The sequence below is a fragment of the Rhinatrema bivittatum genome, chromosome 6 (genome assembly GCF_901001135.1).
Source record: "Rhinatrema bivittatum chromosome 6, aRhiBiv1.1, whole genome shotgun sequence".
Classification (NCBI taxonomy): Eukaryota; Metazoa; Chordata; class Amphibia; order Gymnophiona; family Rhinatrematidae; genus Rhinatrema; species Rhinatrema bivittatum.
Window position 1 is genome coordinate 46,962,838 of NC_042620.1, and position 17,188 is coordinate 46,980,025.

At 40.9% G+C, this 17,188-nt stretch overlaps 1 protein-coding gene across 1 annotated transcript in view; it reads right to left on the reverse strand.

Annotated features, from left to right (window-relative positions):
- Positions 1-1,611: 1,611 nt before the first annotated feature.
- NCKAP5 (NCK associated protein 5) overlaps positions 1,612-17,188 on the reverse strand; it is a 1,124,153-nt gene continuing 1,108,576 nt past the window's right edge. Inside the window, 1 exon segment of the mRNA XM_029607891.1 lies at positions 1,612-4,378. Coding sequence (XP_029463751.1) covers positions 4,097-4,378 — 282 coding nt within the window. The 3' untranslated portion in view covers positions 1,612-4,096.

Genomic DNA, 17,188 nt, shown 5'->3' on the forward strand with positions numbered 1-17,188 from the left:
ACTGAAAGTACTATAATAGACTTAAAAATGAACAGATATGTACTAGGAAACCAGCAGAGTCTAGAAATATTTCAAATATACTAGTTTACATGTCCCTGTACAAAAGCAGTTATAAATACTTCCAACATCTAGAAAAAATACATATAGACTTTGCAATAGATCTTCTCCTTACATATATAAACAACCTTTTGTGGAAAATTGGAAAACAAATGCTTGATGAATTAGAGAGGGTTAGCACCAAAAACTGCTTAATGATATAACCAGTCTGTGAATTATAGAGCTGAAGTACCGTAGGTTTCCAGGGCTCCCCAGACGAGCAATAGCAAGCACAGTGGGGTGCAGGGCAATATCCGCCCCCCCCCCCCCGAAACGAGCCACATGGTAAAAAAAACGAGACACGGGAGAGGAACAGGATTGGAAAGAAAACATACTAGGCTGTGTCTTTAAAACAGTTACAAGCTGCCTGATTTGCATGCAGTCTTCAGTCAACTTGCGCCCTCAATCAGCAACTGTGCATGGTTATTGCCAGCTTCAGCAGAGGCTTGGGAAATGTGCACCAGTGATCAGAAGATCCAGGGCATATAGGGCAACTCAGAAATAGATTTCTTGCTAATTAAAAAAAAAGTTTGGAAAAGTCAGGGGGTGTGGTAAATGGGCAAAATATCTTATTTTCCTGACGAAAGAAAAAAAAGAAACTCTCAAAATGTGATTAGAAAAAATATGGATGTCAAATTCAAGCCTTCCTGGAGTACAAGGACAACATGGGACAGCAGGAAACACCAATTAATTAAAAATAAAACAAAAAAAAATTGTCATAATTTGCACAAAGTCTAGTATACCTTTTAAGAATTTAAATCAGCTTTAAATTATTTTCTGGTTCCATAATATTACAGAGTATTTAGATTATGCAACTTATAGGTGACCGTTTATGGACAAGGACCCGGGGAATCCAACTGAGCGCACTTGTACAGGGCTTTCTGCCAAATAATTGCCCAGTGTGTGTAGGGTGAAGAAAGTTGTACTGATGGGGCTGCTGTCACCTCTCAACCATATTATAACAATCCAGGCAAAGCCTCCCCCCCAATACTGAGCACACAATGAACGTGGTGGGTGGAGCTGGCCAGGCCCGCTATTCTGCATAAATATACCCACGCATATCGAGTCTTTCAAGACACAGCCCACTGCCAGGGCAGCTTTTTACCTATGGATACAAGGGGAATCTGCCCCAGGCTGTTGCATGAGCACACAGGGCTCTGGCCCCAGTGACTCTACTGGCCAATGCCCCGCAACCCGGGCAGCATCAGGAAAAGGAGAACTGAAGAGCAAAGAATGGCCACTCTGATCCCTGATCCAGCCCCTCTACTTCTCTTGTTTCCCCCCCTCCTCTCCTGTATGCAGGAAACGGGAAGGGAGGAGGTGAAGCTAGAATGGACAGCAGAGTCAAGCAGAATTCAGTTTTTATCTGCATATTTCTGTTCCAAATTTGTGATCACTTATTCTGTACTTGGTGAGGAGCTGTGTGCCGTTTGTGTGACTGAGGCAAGGTAGTCTGCTGGCACGTAGGTTTTATGAAGGGATCTGTAGCAGTTCCTTATAGGAAGTGTATTGGTGTTTTAGGGCCAGTGGAATATTGTAGTGTTGCCTTTTTATAGAGGGTTCTTGGGTTTTTTTTTTTTTTTTTGTAAAGGCTGATTTGGTACGATAGGTAATGCCATATGGGCTCAGTGACAATTTTGCAGGTTATTGCGTTACTCCACAAAGAAAGGAGTTACTCATGTAAATGTAACATACTATTGTGGAAATTTTAAAAAGCCAATTACGCATGTGAAGTGCACTTACACGTGAATATCCTATGGACAATTCAATGGCATATACTGTAGCAATTTCAAAAGCACACTTGCACGGGTAAAGTGCATTTAAGCGTGCAAATGTGTTTTATTTAAATCAGGCCCAAAATGAAGGGAGTGTGTGTTAGTGTTACTGGGCTGATAACAGAATTTGAAGATTTCTTTTCTATGATGAGCAGTCAAGGGGAACATCCTGGTTGAGTCCAGTCAGTTAAGTCATGATTTCTCAAAAAAAAAATTTTTTTAATGGTTTTTTTTTTTTTTTTTTTGAGTCAACCCTCAAAAATGACACATTTGGACACTGAGACCTGGTTTCTTAAACATATTTGCAATTATGTGTGACTAAATACTTTTATATACACACACACACAGAAAACAAAGTTAAATATTTAAACATATGATCTCCGCTTATGTCTTTACAGGAGTGTTTTGGGAGGGGGGTCATAATGATAGTTGAATTTGGGGGTGGGGGGAGCTCAAGGCTGAAAGCTCACCTAGGGCAGTGGTTCCCAAATCTTGCCTGGGGGATCCCCAGTCAGTCAGTCACAGTTTCAGGAAATCTCAATGAATTTGCAGAAAATAAATTGGAATGCACTGCATGCAGACTTCTTTCATGCAGGTTCATTGAGTCTAATCCTAAGAGCCTGAATGGTTGAGGGTCCTCTAGGGCAGGTTTGGGATCCCGTGCCCTAGAGTGCTTAAGGCCCTTTGTGCTCATTCCAGCCCACGGAGGCTGGAAGGAGGAAGATGCCCCATGCCAGGGGTCCATGTAAGCTGGAAGAAGGCAGAGGTGTGCTTGCATTCACCTGCATGGGCTGGAAGCAAACAGCGCCCAGAGGAGGAAAGCTGCAGCAGCAGACCATCAGCATCAGATTAACGGGGTGGAGGAGGAGCCCATCCACAAAGCTGGCCTAGGGAGACATTCTTGAGTCGTGCCAGTGTCTTGTACTTTAAAACTTCGTAAGCCTGCGGTTTCATTGGTGGAAACAGGTTTGGGACACGACTTCTGAAATGCCGCTAGCGAGGAACAGCGCTCTAAATCACTTTGCACATTTCTGTTGCGAAATGGTTTGAACAAAATATTAAGAACTGAATTCTGGCAATGCTTTTTAACCTACAGCTTTACGACTGAAATACATTGATTGGGTAGCTTTATGTTTCAGGGGAAAGTAGGCAAAAAGTGTGAAAAGCCTGCAAGTCGCCTTGCTTGCACAATTTCAAAACCATGCAGAGTTTGACCAAGTATTTCATGTCCTGCCACTTCAGGAAGGAAAGTTAATCCACAGAAAATATCTGTGCAAGCCAAAATGTATACAAAAAAAAAAAAAAGCACAGGGGAACCTCTGCCCAATTTTTAAATTTAGCACTTTCAGACAAAGCCCAACCATGCATTTTGCTGCAGTATTTGCTTGCAAAATTTATCTGTGAGTTTTTTTTTCCCCTTATATGGAAGATTCAAGAAATTAAATCTTTGAGCAAAGGAGCTTCTAACTCAGTTGGAGCATCATGAACCTTCATTCCCAACTTCCTAGGCTTCACCCCAGTCTCTCCTTCAACTGAGGTCAGCCACAGGGACAGTCCTTGGCCTCAAGCCACAAACCATGGCACCCTTCAGAACCCGCTAACAGACACCCGAAGTTTGGCCACTGAATACCCCCCATGGAGTGATGACCGAGACTCACTCTGAACCCAGCCCTGGAACCCAGCCCAAGTCTTCCGTACGACACAGCACTTGCCCGAAATGTCCAAATTAGTTTGCAGGCCTTTTATACTTGTTTTGCCCTAGTTTTGCCTGCAACGTACGTCTGACCTTGCATCTCTTGCTCAGTGACCTAATAATTCTGGGAAAGCATGGCACCATTCACATTTATTGCTGTTCTTTTAATTTTTTTCTGCTACAAATATAATTTCTTTTCTGCAAAAAAAAAAAAAGAAAAAAGAAAAAAAAGAAAATGTTACAACTTCTGTACATTATTTATAAAAGTGCAAAAGTAAGACTCTTTAAATATATATTTTTCTTATTTTCAATTGCTTAGCTCCATGTACCACAACAAAGTCAGTCTCTCCTTATTGCTGTGTCACGAAATCAAGTCTACAGGTTGATTGCTGCACCCATAACAGCAGAGGCTCTGAAGATTTTAAATGCTGGTTTCCTCTTTTTAAAAAAAAACAAAAAAAACAAACCCAAAACAAAACATTTTCTCCATCCTTTTAAACTGCTCGGCTGACAGCACCTGGCAAAAAAGTCTTCAGACATCGTTAGAGCCATGGCTGGCACAGGATGAGAAGCTGTCATATAAGGAGTCACTGAAGGATTCTAAATTATCTACTGCGGGTCTGTCAGAACAATTTAGAGGTGCTGCTTCACTCCTTCCGTTTTCTCCTTTCTGCTCTTCAGCCTTGTTCAGCCCGTTTTTCCCCTTCTCTAACAAAATCGCACTGTTCCTGTTGAATTTATTGAGAGACTCCAAGGAAATTTCAGATAAGCTGCTCTCAGACTCTTCCTTTGATTCGCCAACTTGTTTCATTTTCTAAATATATTAAAAAAAAAAAAAAAGAGAGAGAGAAATAAAATTAAAAGAAATGTCTTCTAGGTAACAATAAGAAGTTATGTCAGTGCGTGTTCCAACGTAGTGTTAGGAAAAGAAAGAAAAAAAAAAAAGAAAGTGATAACCACAATGGAATAACCAAAGTGTAAATGCTGATTGTAGAAATGCTGCAGTGGAAACGGTACTGTCCTCACAACAGAATGCCATCGGCAGAAAACACATGCAACTCATACTTCCAATAGAACATTAATGTACACTTCCAGGGAGAACAGGTTTCGATTATGTTAGGGTCTTAAACTGCAGAGGCTAGGAAACCTGCAGTACTTGCTGTTCTTTGACAGTCATATTGGAATCTGCATGTGAAAAGTACATCATATTTTATGCATTCCCACTTGCTTGTAACTTAAACCACTGACTCTTACTGGGACAATGGAGCAAAATGAAACGAGAGACCATGAAGTGAAATTCAGGGGACAAGAACAAGTTATTTAGGAAGAAAAGCATCATTTAGCTTCTAATCCCAGAGTGACAATGATGGAACTTTAATATTTTATGGAGCATTTTAAAGATACCCAGAAATGATATATATATATATATTTTTTTTTAATTATTTTTTAGCTTTCAAAATGGCATCTTGCATTTCTTCACAAATGGAAAAGTAACCTGTATTCTTGTTTTAAAAAAAAAGTATGCAGGCACAAATAAACCTTACTCAAAGGGAAGTTTTACTCTATAATCTCAAGACTGTCAAATTGCTGAGTTGAATAAATGGTCAATTACCCTAAGTATGCGGTGCATACCATGCTTTTTCGTGCTCCAAGAAAGATTCAGGTCTGCTGGTTGAGGGATGCGATTAGGGGAGGGGGTTGGTATTCAGCTCCTTTCCTAGGGGATTTAACTGGGTGTAGAATATGTCACAGAATAGAGGGCCTGCGTCCATAAAAGTGATTCCACTCTAAATCTAAAAGGGATTGCACTCAGGGCTAAACGAGACACTCAGCGTTCGACTGCCTCATAAAACGACACACATGTTGAGTTTTTACAATAAGGTAGAAACCATAACAATAAGGTAGAAACCATAACACAAAATGACTTAGTTAACTCAAGTCTTGAAGAAAAATCTGAACTTGTGTGGGCACAGTCACAACTGGGTATACTAAATGCTTTAAACTCAAAACTTGGTTTATCCAAATTTGTAACTTAGAAACATTTCCAATATTTCTATAAGTGTAAACAAGATTTTAAGAGTATCAAAATTGCCCCCATAAAAAGTAAAAGGCGTAGCTGTGACAGCCGTACTAGCCCGAACTTAAGACAACTTTAGCAGAAGTACACACATTCTGGCTGAGGTTTGCAGGAAGTATATAAGCAGCGCATGTTTGCTGGGTCTAAACAGAAGCTACTAAGGAAGATTGGAATGTCAAATAGACTGCTAGAGTTGCAGACAGTGGCAACCCCTCTGGTATACAGTCTGTATCTGAGTGATTCACAATTACAGATCAGCTTTAAAAGATTTAACGGTCTTCAGAGTTGCTTTGCATTGAAATGAAAGACGACAACTTGCTCCCACTGGTTTCCATGTTACACTCTTGTCAGTAAAGGGCCTGAAAAATTCTGAAAGTGCATGTCATCAGTATATACTCTAAGAAAGGCGACAAACAGCGATGTCAGTGTCACTTAAACTCTGTAATCATTGAAATCAAGTGATGAAGTTTGTTTATGCACAGTAATGAAACCTGCCATTTAATCCCTAGAAGCTGCTAATTCGGGATCAAAATGTCAGACTTTGTGAAATAAATAATATATATATATATATGCAGATTTGACCCATCAGAAGAAGAGATCAAATAATCTGCTTAAAATAAATACCAGTCTGATCAGAATTTTTAGGTTGTGGCTAAATCTGTTTTCCAGTGCGGAGCAAATTCTTCAAAATGCATTATGGCATTAACGCAGGCAAAAAATGCTTGGGGGGGGGGCAGGATCAGGGAGGAGATTTGGGCAGGAATTAGTTAAATTAGGGGACATATTGTCTCTAGGGAGGGCCTCACTGTGTGCACCTATTTAAATCTCTATAGGAAGGCTGCCTAATAGGTAGAGGTGAGGGGTTAGTGGTGGTTTTGAGGTTAGGGGCCAGTTTCGCATGTAGAGCGAGATGTACGAACAGCACAGTACGCCGTGTGAAGATTTGACATCATTTGGAGTGAAGAAAGTCTCACAAAGATGAAATTTTGTACTATGTTCTCTCACCCTAGCATGAGAGAACATCGTACAAAACCACCTCGACCTATTAGGTGTCCCTCCTATAGAGATTTAAATACTTAACTACTATGAGGGCCCTGTAGATAGTTTCTCTCTCTCTCCCCCTCTCAGCACACGGGTACGCGTGTGTTGCGGTGACTCCAAAATGTTCCACACCCCTTTCTGTTAGCACGAGCTTTATCACTGCATTATTAAAATGTTTTGATGAATCTAGGGGTAAGAAAATAAGACAATGGGTCCACTGAAACCTGGCTGGTCTAATTATGTTAGAAACAAAGGGCACCTTGTTGCATTTCTGTTAAAGTTGAGAAAAATACATATTAATGAACAATACTAAGGTGAACATTGCCTTATGCCTCTGGCTCAATAGGCAGTCACTGATCTTGGCTTACCGCTGATCAAGCCCAGATCTGGGCTTACTGCTTGCAATTGTAATCCATGATTTACTGTAACCTGCTCCGAGCACTTATGTGATAGAAGCAGGATATAACATTTAAATAATAATAGTAGCTGAGATTACAGTAAGAAAAACAGAACACATTAACTGTTTCGTTGTAGCTTGTATAAGATTTACCATGTATTTTTTGTTTTTTTGCCTAAAAATGACAAATACTACTACCTCCCCACCCCAAAACACAAATATACCCAATGCCACTGACTAAAAGACTACTTTGAACGTGCAGCTACAAAGATTTTATACAACATGGGTTTGGAAACGAACCTCACAGAATGGTTTGTGAGTCAGTTTATTTCACTTCCATCACTTTTGAAATTGAGGAAATCCATTTTCATGGATCTTAATATATTCTGTTTAAAAAAAAAAAAAAATTGGGCTATAATTGGACTGTAGGGCAGATGCTTCTATACATGCTCTAGTGCTTGAAGTGATAGAGTGCAAGACGTTACAGGAGGGAGCGTCAAACCGTGCACGCATTGGGATAAAGGCCATGCGCACTTTTTTACCTGCAGACTTTGCAGGATTCTCAAACCATAAGTCCGCGTATACCTTTAGCTTTGAAATTTGCCGTGGGTATAAAGTACGTGCAGTGACTTTCAACTGCTTTTCCCGCCGGTAAATATTTGCTGGAAAAGTAAGCTCAAAGATTTAAATATGCCATCCACATGCATACTTCTCTTCCCTCCCCCCTCCATCAAAACATGACGCCGAGAGAGAGAAAGACAGACTCATAAGGCTCTTATATTAGTCAACTATTTATACCACTGTAGGAGGCTCAACTAGTAACTAGAGGTGAAGTTTTGGTAGTGGGCTAGGGTTTGGGGGCCAGTTTTACATGCACAGTCAGAGGTACGAACAGCACAGTACACATCAGTGAACATTTGATGTGACTGGGAATGAGGAAAGGAACACAAAACAACATAAGATATGCCATACTGGGTCCGGCCAAGGGTCCATCAAGCCCAATATCCTGTTTCCAACAGTGGACAATTCAAGTCACAAGTATCTGGCAAGTACCCAAACATTAGATAAATCACAAGCTACTATTGCTTTTTAATTACCATCATAGCAGTTTATGGATTTATCATCTAGAAACTTATCCAATCCTTTTATAAAGCTAGTTACACTAAATGCTGAAACCAGATTCTCTGGCAATAAATTCCAAAGCTTAACTATGCACTGAGTGAAAAAGAATTTTCTTTGATTTGTTTTAATTGAGCTACTTGCTAACTTCATGGAGTGCCCCCTGGTCCTTCTATAATCAAAGAGAGCAAATAACTGATTCACATTAACTTGTTCAAGTCCTTTCATGATTTTGTAGACTTCTATCATATCCCCCCTCAGTCGTCTCTTCTCCAAACTGAACAGCCCTAATTTCTTTAGCCTTTCCTCACAGGGCAGCTGTTCCATGCCCCTTAACATTTGGGTTGCCCTTTTCTGCACTTTTTCCAGTGCAGCTATATCCTTTTTGAGATGCGGTGACCAGAACTGCACACGGTATTCAAGGTGCGGTCTCACCATGGAGCGATACAGAGGCATTATGACATCCTCCGTTTTATTTTCCATTCTCTTCCTAATAATTCCTAACATTCTGTTTTCTATTTTGATCACCACAGTACACTGGGCAGACAATTTCAATGTATTATCCACTATGACGCCTAGATGTGTTTCCTGGGTGGTAACTCCTAAGATAGAACTTAACATTGTGTAACTACAGCAAGCGTTATTTTTCCCTATGTGCAACACCTTGCACTTGCCCACATTAAATTTCATCTGCCATTTGGAAGCCCAATCTTCCAGTTTCACAAGGTCCTCCTGCAATTCATCACAATCCGTTTGAGATTTAACTACTCTGCATAATTTTATGTCATCAACAAATTTGATCACCTCACTTGTCGTACCCCTCTCCAGATCATTAATAAATATATTTAAAAGCACCGATCCAAGTACAGATCCCTGAGGCACTCCACTGTTGACCTTTTTCCACTGTGAAAACATACCATTTAATCCTACTCTCTGTTTCCTGTCTTTTAACTAACTTGCAATCCACAAAAGGTCATCGCTTCCTATACCATGTCTTTTTAGTTTTCTTAGAAGCCTCTCATTTGGGACTTTGTCAAACGCCTTCTGAAAATCCAAATATACCACATCTAGCGGTTCACCTTAGTCCACATGTTAATTTACCTCTTCAAAAAATTGTAGATGTGTGAGGCAAGATTTCCCTTGAGTAAATCCATGCTGGCTGTGTCCCATCAAACCATGTCTAGGTTTAGGGGTTGTTTTGGTGTGCCGGTTTTCCCGCCCTCCCCCGATTTTTCACGATAAATCTGGGGAATTTCTATTGTATCGTGACTCTAACGATTTTTGACGTTTTAAAAAATATCTGACGATTTTTTTAAATCATCAAAAAACGATTCACATCCCTACTTTCTACCCATAAAGATTTGATTGTACATTTAGTCTTATGCAGGATCTTTATTCTGACTCTATGCTATCCCAGACATAAAGCTCCTCTCTGTCATTGCGATATAATTTGTACCCTGCTATAGCACTATCCCATTGGTTATACTCTTTCCACCATGTCTCTGAGATGCCAATTAAGTCTATGTCATCATTCACTGCTATACACTCTAATTCTCCCATCTTACTTCTTAGACTTCTGGCATTAGCATGCAAACATTTCAAAATGTGTTTTTTGTTTGTATTTACATTCTGCTTTTCAGTTGACAGGGATAAATTGGAATCTTTTAGCTCAGATGTATTTTTAATCATAGGCACTTGGACTACTTTTCTTATTATTGGAACCTCTCTGCTGGGATGCCCTAACTCTAATGCTTTATTAGTATCCTTTGAAAATACCTCCCTCCGAACCATGCACTGCTGAGTGACTGTCGGCTTTCCCCTTTGTTCTAGTGCAGGGGTAGGGAACCTATGGCTCGCGAGCCAGATGTGGCTCTTTTGATGGCTGCATCTGGCTCGCAGACAAATCTTTAATAAAAAAGTAAAAATCTAACAAAAACCCCCACCCTCCTGATGCCCCCCAAGACCTCCAAAATTAATTTACTACAACCCCCCACCCTCCTGACCCCCCCCCCCAAGACCTGCCAAAAGTCCCTGGTGGTCCAGCGGGGGTCCAGGAGAGGTCCGGGAGCGATCTCCTGGACTTGGGCTGTCTGCTGCCAGTAGTCAAAATGGCACCGACGGCCCTTTGCCCTCACTATGTCACTGCGGTTGACCAATGGCGGCGGTAGCCCCTGTGACATAGTAAGGGCAAAGGACTGTCTGCTGCCAGTAATCAAAATGGCATCGACGGCCCTTTGCCCTTACTATGTCACAGGCGCTACCGCCGCCATTGGTCGACCCCAGTGACATTGTGAGGGCAAAGGGCCGTCGGCGCCATTTTGACTACTGGCAGCCGACAGCCCAAGTCCAGGAGATCGCTCCCGGACCGCTCCTGGACCCCCGCTGGACCACCAGGGACTTCTGACAGGTCTTGGGGGGGGGGGGGGGGGGCAGGAGGGTGGGGGGTTGTAGTAAATTAATTTTGGAGGTCTTGGGGGGCATCAGGAGGGTGGGGGGTTTTGTTAGATTTTTACTTTTTTATTAAAGATTTGTCTGCGAGTCCTGGACCCCCGCTGGACCACCAGGGACTTTTGGCAGGTCTTTGGGGGGTCAGGACGGTGGGGGGTTGTAGTTAGTATGGCTCTCACGGAATTACATTTTAAAATATGTGGCGTTCATGGCTCTCTCAGCCAAAAGGGTTCCCGACCCCTGTTCTAGTGTAAAAGCTGTTTTATCTCCTTTTTATAGGTTAGCACCAGCAGCCTGGTTACACCCTGATTAAGGTGGAGCCCATCCCTTCGGAAGAGACTCCCCCATCCCCAAAAGGTTCCCCTGTTCCTTACAAAACTGAATCCCTCTTCCTTGCACCATCGTCTCATCCATGCATTGAGACTCCAGAGCTCTGCCTGCCTCTAGTGACCTGCGTGTTGAACAGGGAGCATTTCAGAGAATGCTACCCTGGAGGTTCTGGATTTAAGCTTTCTACCTAAGAGCCTAAATTTGGCTTCCAGAACCTCCCTCCCTCATTTTCCTATGTTGTTGATGCCCACATGTACCACGTCAGCCGGCTCCTCCCCAGTACTGTCTAACATCCTAGGTGGTTCAGCTACACATTACTCAAGAATGTGCATTCTCAGTAGCTGGCCCAACATTCTGGAACACTTTACCACTTGATTTAAGACAATTGGATTCGCTTAAAGATTTTAGAAAACTAGTAACAACATATCTGTTTAAATTATGCTACTTTTCATGATTTTTGAATTACGTTTTTACTTTCTGTACTTATTTCCGATTTTATCTTTTTTAATTTGAAGTGTTAGTTTTATTATACCTGATTATTTTACTATGTGTTATTTTACTTAATTTTATATTTTTGTAATTGTCTCTGTCTTATTATGTTAATTTTACTATGTATGTATATTATGTTCATTGCTCAGGCCTTCATTGTGTTGAACAATTAAAAAATGTAATAAATGTAAATCTAGGTGGCACGTGAGGACCGCCACCTTCGCACCAGGTAGGCATGTTACCAGGCAATCCTCATGCCCATCAGCCACCCTGCTGTCTACATTCCTAATAATCAAATCACCAAATATGACGGCGACCTAACCCTTCCCTCCTTGAAAGAAGCCCTGGGAGACACTTCCTCAATGCAAGAGGACAATGCATTACCTGGAGAGCAGTTCCTTGCTACAGGATCATTTCCTGCTGCACCAATTGATGCTCTCTGATCATGAGAACTTTATCCTCCAAGGCAGCACCAGGACTGCCAGAGTACAGTTGGGATTTGGCTACTATGTCCCTGAAGGTCTCATCTATATACCTCTCTGTCTGCCTCAGCTCCTCCAGGTCTGCCACTCTAGCCTCCAGAGATCAGACTCGTTCTCTGAGAGACAGGAGCTCTTTGCATTGGATTCACACGTACAATTTCTCACCATTGGAGTGGAACACAGAGATGAGATTTCTACAGTGTACTCTTGCTCTAGCATGATGCACTCTCTACCTAGGTGCTATCAAGCTAGGGCGAGAGTACTTTGCAGAAATCTCATCTTTGTGTTCCTTTCCTCATTCCCAATCACATCAAATGTTCACTGATGTGTAGTGTGCAGTTCATACCTCTGAGTGTGCATGTAAAAAACTGACCCCCAAACCCTAGACCACCACCAAAAATCACTTCGTTATTAGTTGACCCTCTTACACTGATATAAATAGTTGACTAATATTTGTGCCAGCACAGAGGCTCTCTCTCTCTCTACTCCCCTCCTCTCCCTCTCCTGCCTGAAACCGGATTTGCAAATCCGGTTTCAGGCATATGCAGAACTTAACGCCAGAAGAAAAGGTGTAGTTATTTCTGGCATTAAAATTTGTGATAACGTGCGTTATGCTAGCGCACGCAATGTTAAACACCCCTCATTTTCATAAACCCCATCCAAACTTCTCCCCTTTGAATGAATTTTGAATACATTTTCAAAATTTGCATTCACATCATGAGATGCCAAAAATAATGCATGTGTTATGGTGTTATTGTGGGCATTAAGGCCCCAACGCCTACAATAACGCCCTAACACGATTTAAAAATGACCCTGTTAGTTTGCTGTGTAGATCTATTTTTTAAAATATTGTTCCCTCCACTTTTTATTTACATATTTATTCCAAAGATTTATTAGTTTCACTACTGGAGCATGCAGAGTGAGGTACAGGACAGGTGACATTTTCAGGTACAATCAGAGTGTGGGTGGGCAAGTTTCCTAGCACGAGCAGCAGGCTGATTTGGCTACTCTTCCCAGCTAAGGGCAATAGGGAAGCAGGAGTGATCTACTTCAGGTGATCAAGATTATTTCACCCCTGAAAGATAACCTTAGATAGAACAAGACAGGCAGGGCAACTGAGCAGACTGGATAGGCCAAATAGTCCTTGCCTTACGTTCCCATCTAACTGAGGTCCATATTTAGTAAGTTGGCAGCAAAGTTATTAAGGTAAAGTTAATTGGATAACTTTAGCCAAATATTCTGCGGAGTTTATGTTTCACTGAATATACTTGGCTAAAATTACCCGGTCAATGTTATCTGGGTAACTTTGTCACTCACCGACTTATTGAATATTTGAAGGAAAAAGAAAAAGAGGTGTGCACTGTGCCAACTCAAAGAACCCCACCCCTCAAGCTAATTTACAAAAATTACAGCTGTAGCAGCCCAGATTCCTCCACTGTCCCTCCCATTTTAATTTTAAAAAGTCAAAGCTATAGTGGGCCCAATCCCCCTTCCTTTTCCACTTCTTAAAAAATTGCAGCACCAGCCCCTTGAACCCACAGGGACCAACACGTTTCATTTACCGACCGCACGCCAACCAAGTCTGGTTACATCACCAACAGCAGAGCACGTTTCATTTACTGACCGCACGCCAACCAAGTCTGGTTACTTCACCAACAGCAGAGCACGTTTCATTTACTGACCGCACGCCAACCGAGTCTGGTTACTTCACCAACAGCAGAGCACGTTTCATTTACTGACCGCACGCCAACCGAGTCTGGTTACATCACCAACAGCAGACCAATCCCCATTCAGAACTCCGTTCTTAACAGGGCAGAGATGTGGGGCATATTTAAAACCCCAGATTTGTTTGGCTAAATCCCAAATGTAGCTGGACAAAACCCTTTTGAATACCAACCTCAACGCTATTACGTGTAGCTTCAGTAATGAAACCCTTCTCCCTCCCCAGGATAGTTTTAAATATTTTTGCCCCTCAAGAACAAGACAATTGGTTTTTTAATTAATACAAAAACTGAAGAGAATGCTTTCTTCATACTGAAGCACCTCAGTAAAAAATAAATAAATAAATAAATAAAATCAATCTACAATGTCTAAAATGACATAAAAAAAGGACTAAAGAGAGATTAAAAGAGAGATTAAAAAAAATATCTATATTTAATTGTGTAAGTAAAGGTCTTCTTACTCAGGTGTAATTCCTAATAGTAGCATTAGTTACGTAAAAGGGGGTGATTTTATAAAAGCTAATTTTTATAACCTTAACACTATTAGCTTTTCAACTTCAACATTTTAAAAAATGTCATAAAGTGTCATAAAGTGACTTTTCTTCTTGGTATTCAGTAACACTGATCTCTCAGCAGTAGTCTTTTCCTATTTATTTTATTTATTTATTTATTTAAGGTTTTTATATACCGGCATTCATGAAGCGATCGCATCATGCTGGTTTACAAATAAACAGGGGTGCAGTAAATACATCAAAAACAGAAATAACGTCTCGAAGAAAGCAGTTACAATTAACAAGGACTATTGAACTGGGATCAGAGGAAATAAAGATAGTTTAGCAGAGACTAAATTATATACAAGGAGATGAGGTACAGCTGCTGTGTTGGATATGTTGATGGCGAGGTGCATTAATTTAAGTCCGGGAAAGCTTGCATAAACAGCCAAGTCTTGAGTCTTTTTCTAAAGGTTAGGAGGCAAGGCTCCTGTCTGAGATCGGGAGGGATGGAGTTCCATAACAGTGGGCCAGCTGTGGAGAGGGCTCGATCTCTTAAGGTAAATTTCCTCTTTTATTTAAATTTCCTCTTTTATTTTTTACCCGATCAGATGGCATTGCACCATATAAGATGCCCAATATTCATGTCAAACAAACCTGTTTGCATTATACCCAAACACTAAGGGGACAGCTGCAGGAGCAAAGGAGTTTCTCTGTATGAGGATTCTGCTCTTTCAGTTTCACGTAAATTTGCTTAATGTTTATTTAACGTTTTCAACCTGTAGTGGAAATAATGATGTAAGACCGATGGCCCCTATAAGGATTTTGACGTCTAAGGAAGTCTCTCTATTTATATTTATATTTCCGGTTACATTGGTGCCTTTCCAAGCTAACGCTGTCATTTGAAGTGTGAGTAGAGATGTTAAGTTTAACTTTGTGGTTGAATGTTATTCTTCTTACTAGGGATGGGATGTATATTATTTGAGTCAAAAGATAAGTTTCTAAATGCAACTTAAAAAAAAAAGTTTTTAAATCAAATGACACGGTATGCCAGGTGATTTATAAGACAATGGTGATCTTAGCACTGGTAGTGTCTATTATGATGACATAATTAAACATACATATTGATATGTGGGAAAGTGTTTTCTTACAGCATAATTTGAATTTTCCCTTGGATTTCATGCTGTCTTATAGTGAGAACACAAGAATTGCTATGCTGGATCAGACCAAAGGTCCATCAAGCCCAGTATCCTATTTCTAACAGGCAGGATCCCAAGAGACAGAAAGAGTCCATGCTGCTTATCCCAGAGATAAGCAGTGGATTTCTGCAACTCCACCTTAATAATGGTTTATGGACTTTTCCTTTTTTTCAAATACAGCTACACTAATAGCTTTCACCATACCCTCTGGCAAAGAATTCCAGAGCTTAATTATGCAATGAGTAAAAAAATATATTTTCTCTTATTAGTTTTAAATGTATCACCTAGTAACTTCATTGTGTGTTCCTTATTCTTTGTACTCTTTGTAAGAGTAAACAACTGATTAATGTTTATTCTTTTCACTCCACTCATTATTTTATAGACCTCTATAATATATCCCCTCAGCCGTCTTTTCTCCAAGCTAAAGAGATCTCACCTCTTTAGTCTTTCCTCGTAGGGAAATCATTCCACCCCATTTATCATTTTGGCTACTCTACTCTGTACTTTTTCTAATTTTGCTATATATCTTTTTTGAGATGTGGTGAACAGAACTACACATAATATTCAAAAGGAGGTCATACCACGGAGCGATACAGAGGCATTATGATATTTTCTGTTTTTTGTTTGTAATATTTTTTATTAAAGTTTGATACGAGGCATACAACGTACAATAGCAAGAAAGAAAAAAGAAATCATCAACAATTGTGTACCCTCGTAGATATCAAGCAACAAAACAACCCACCCACACCACCCCCGTTCCTGTCCCCACCCAACCCCTCTCCCTCCCCCCTCCCATAGCGCTCAGGTGTCCATCAGTCCCAACCTTCATTAGACTACAAGGATTAAGGATACATATAGGTATAAAGATATGCAGATATAAAGATAAACATAAAGAGAAACATAAACAAGCAGCAGTTCACTGTCCCACAATCCACAAGCTAAGAATAACAATTAGATTAGTGAGGTAACAGAAGCAGGTAAAGGGAGCATCTTAAGAACGGGAGACCAAATATTGTGTAGCCTGGTCCGCTGAGTCGGTGAAGCTTGTGGAAATGATTTACGTTCTAATAGATAGAGGTCCAACATGGCATCTTTCCACTCAGGTAGTGATGGAGGTGTAGCGGAGATCCAATGACGTAAAATAATTTTTAGGGCCGTCAGCCGAACTTTATGAAGTAACAATGTCCGCGGTGGTCTCCTGGTTCCTTGCGCATGACAAATTCCCAACAGACAAAAGCTCGCCGTGAAAGGTTCAGAAAGAAACTGGGAGATCATAGTCCAAAATTGTCGTACAACCACACAGTCCCATAAACAATGCAAGAAAGAGGCATGGGGTTGCGAACATTTGGGACACGCCCCGGATGGGACAATCCCAGCAAGGAAAGCCCTCCTTGGCCAAAAAAGCAGCCGGAGAGCAATCCTAAAATGTAATTCTCGCATGTAGACACTGAAAACCGCCTTTTGAACAATCTGGGTACTGAGTAACAGGGCCTTGGGCGTAATTTCACATCCTAGTTCCGTGGACCAGGTCGCAGAACTACTGTCATATATAGTATAGCGAAAAGACGCATGCAAGTAACGATAATACATAGACAGCTTTACCACTTTAAGACCACTAAGATGGATAAATCTCTGAAAAGGTCCATTGGTGATTGCCCTCTTACAGGAGAGTAGCATATGCCGGATATAACTACCAATTTGGAGATAAGTAAGATATTCAGAGGAGCAAAAACCAAAGTTATCACAGCAATAACTAAAAGAACGAAGGCGATTAGTTTGCAAATCCATGAATGGAAGCAAATCCACAATACCTTTTGCATGTAATTTAGA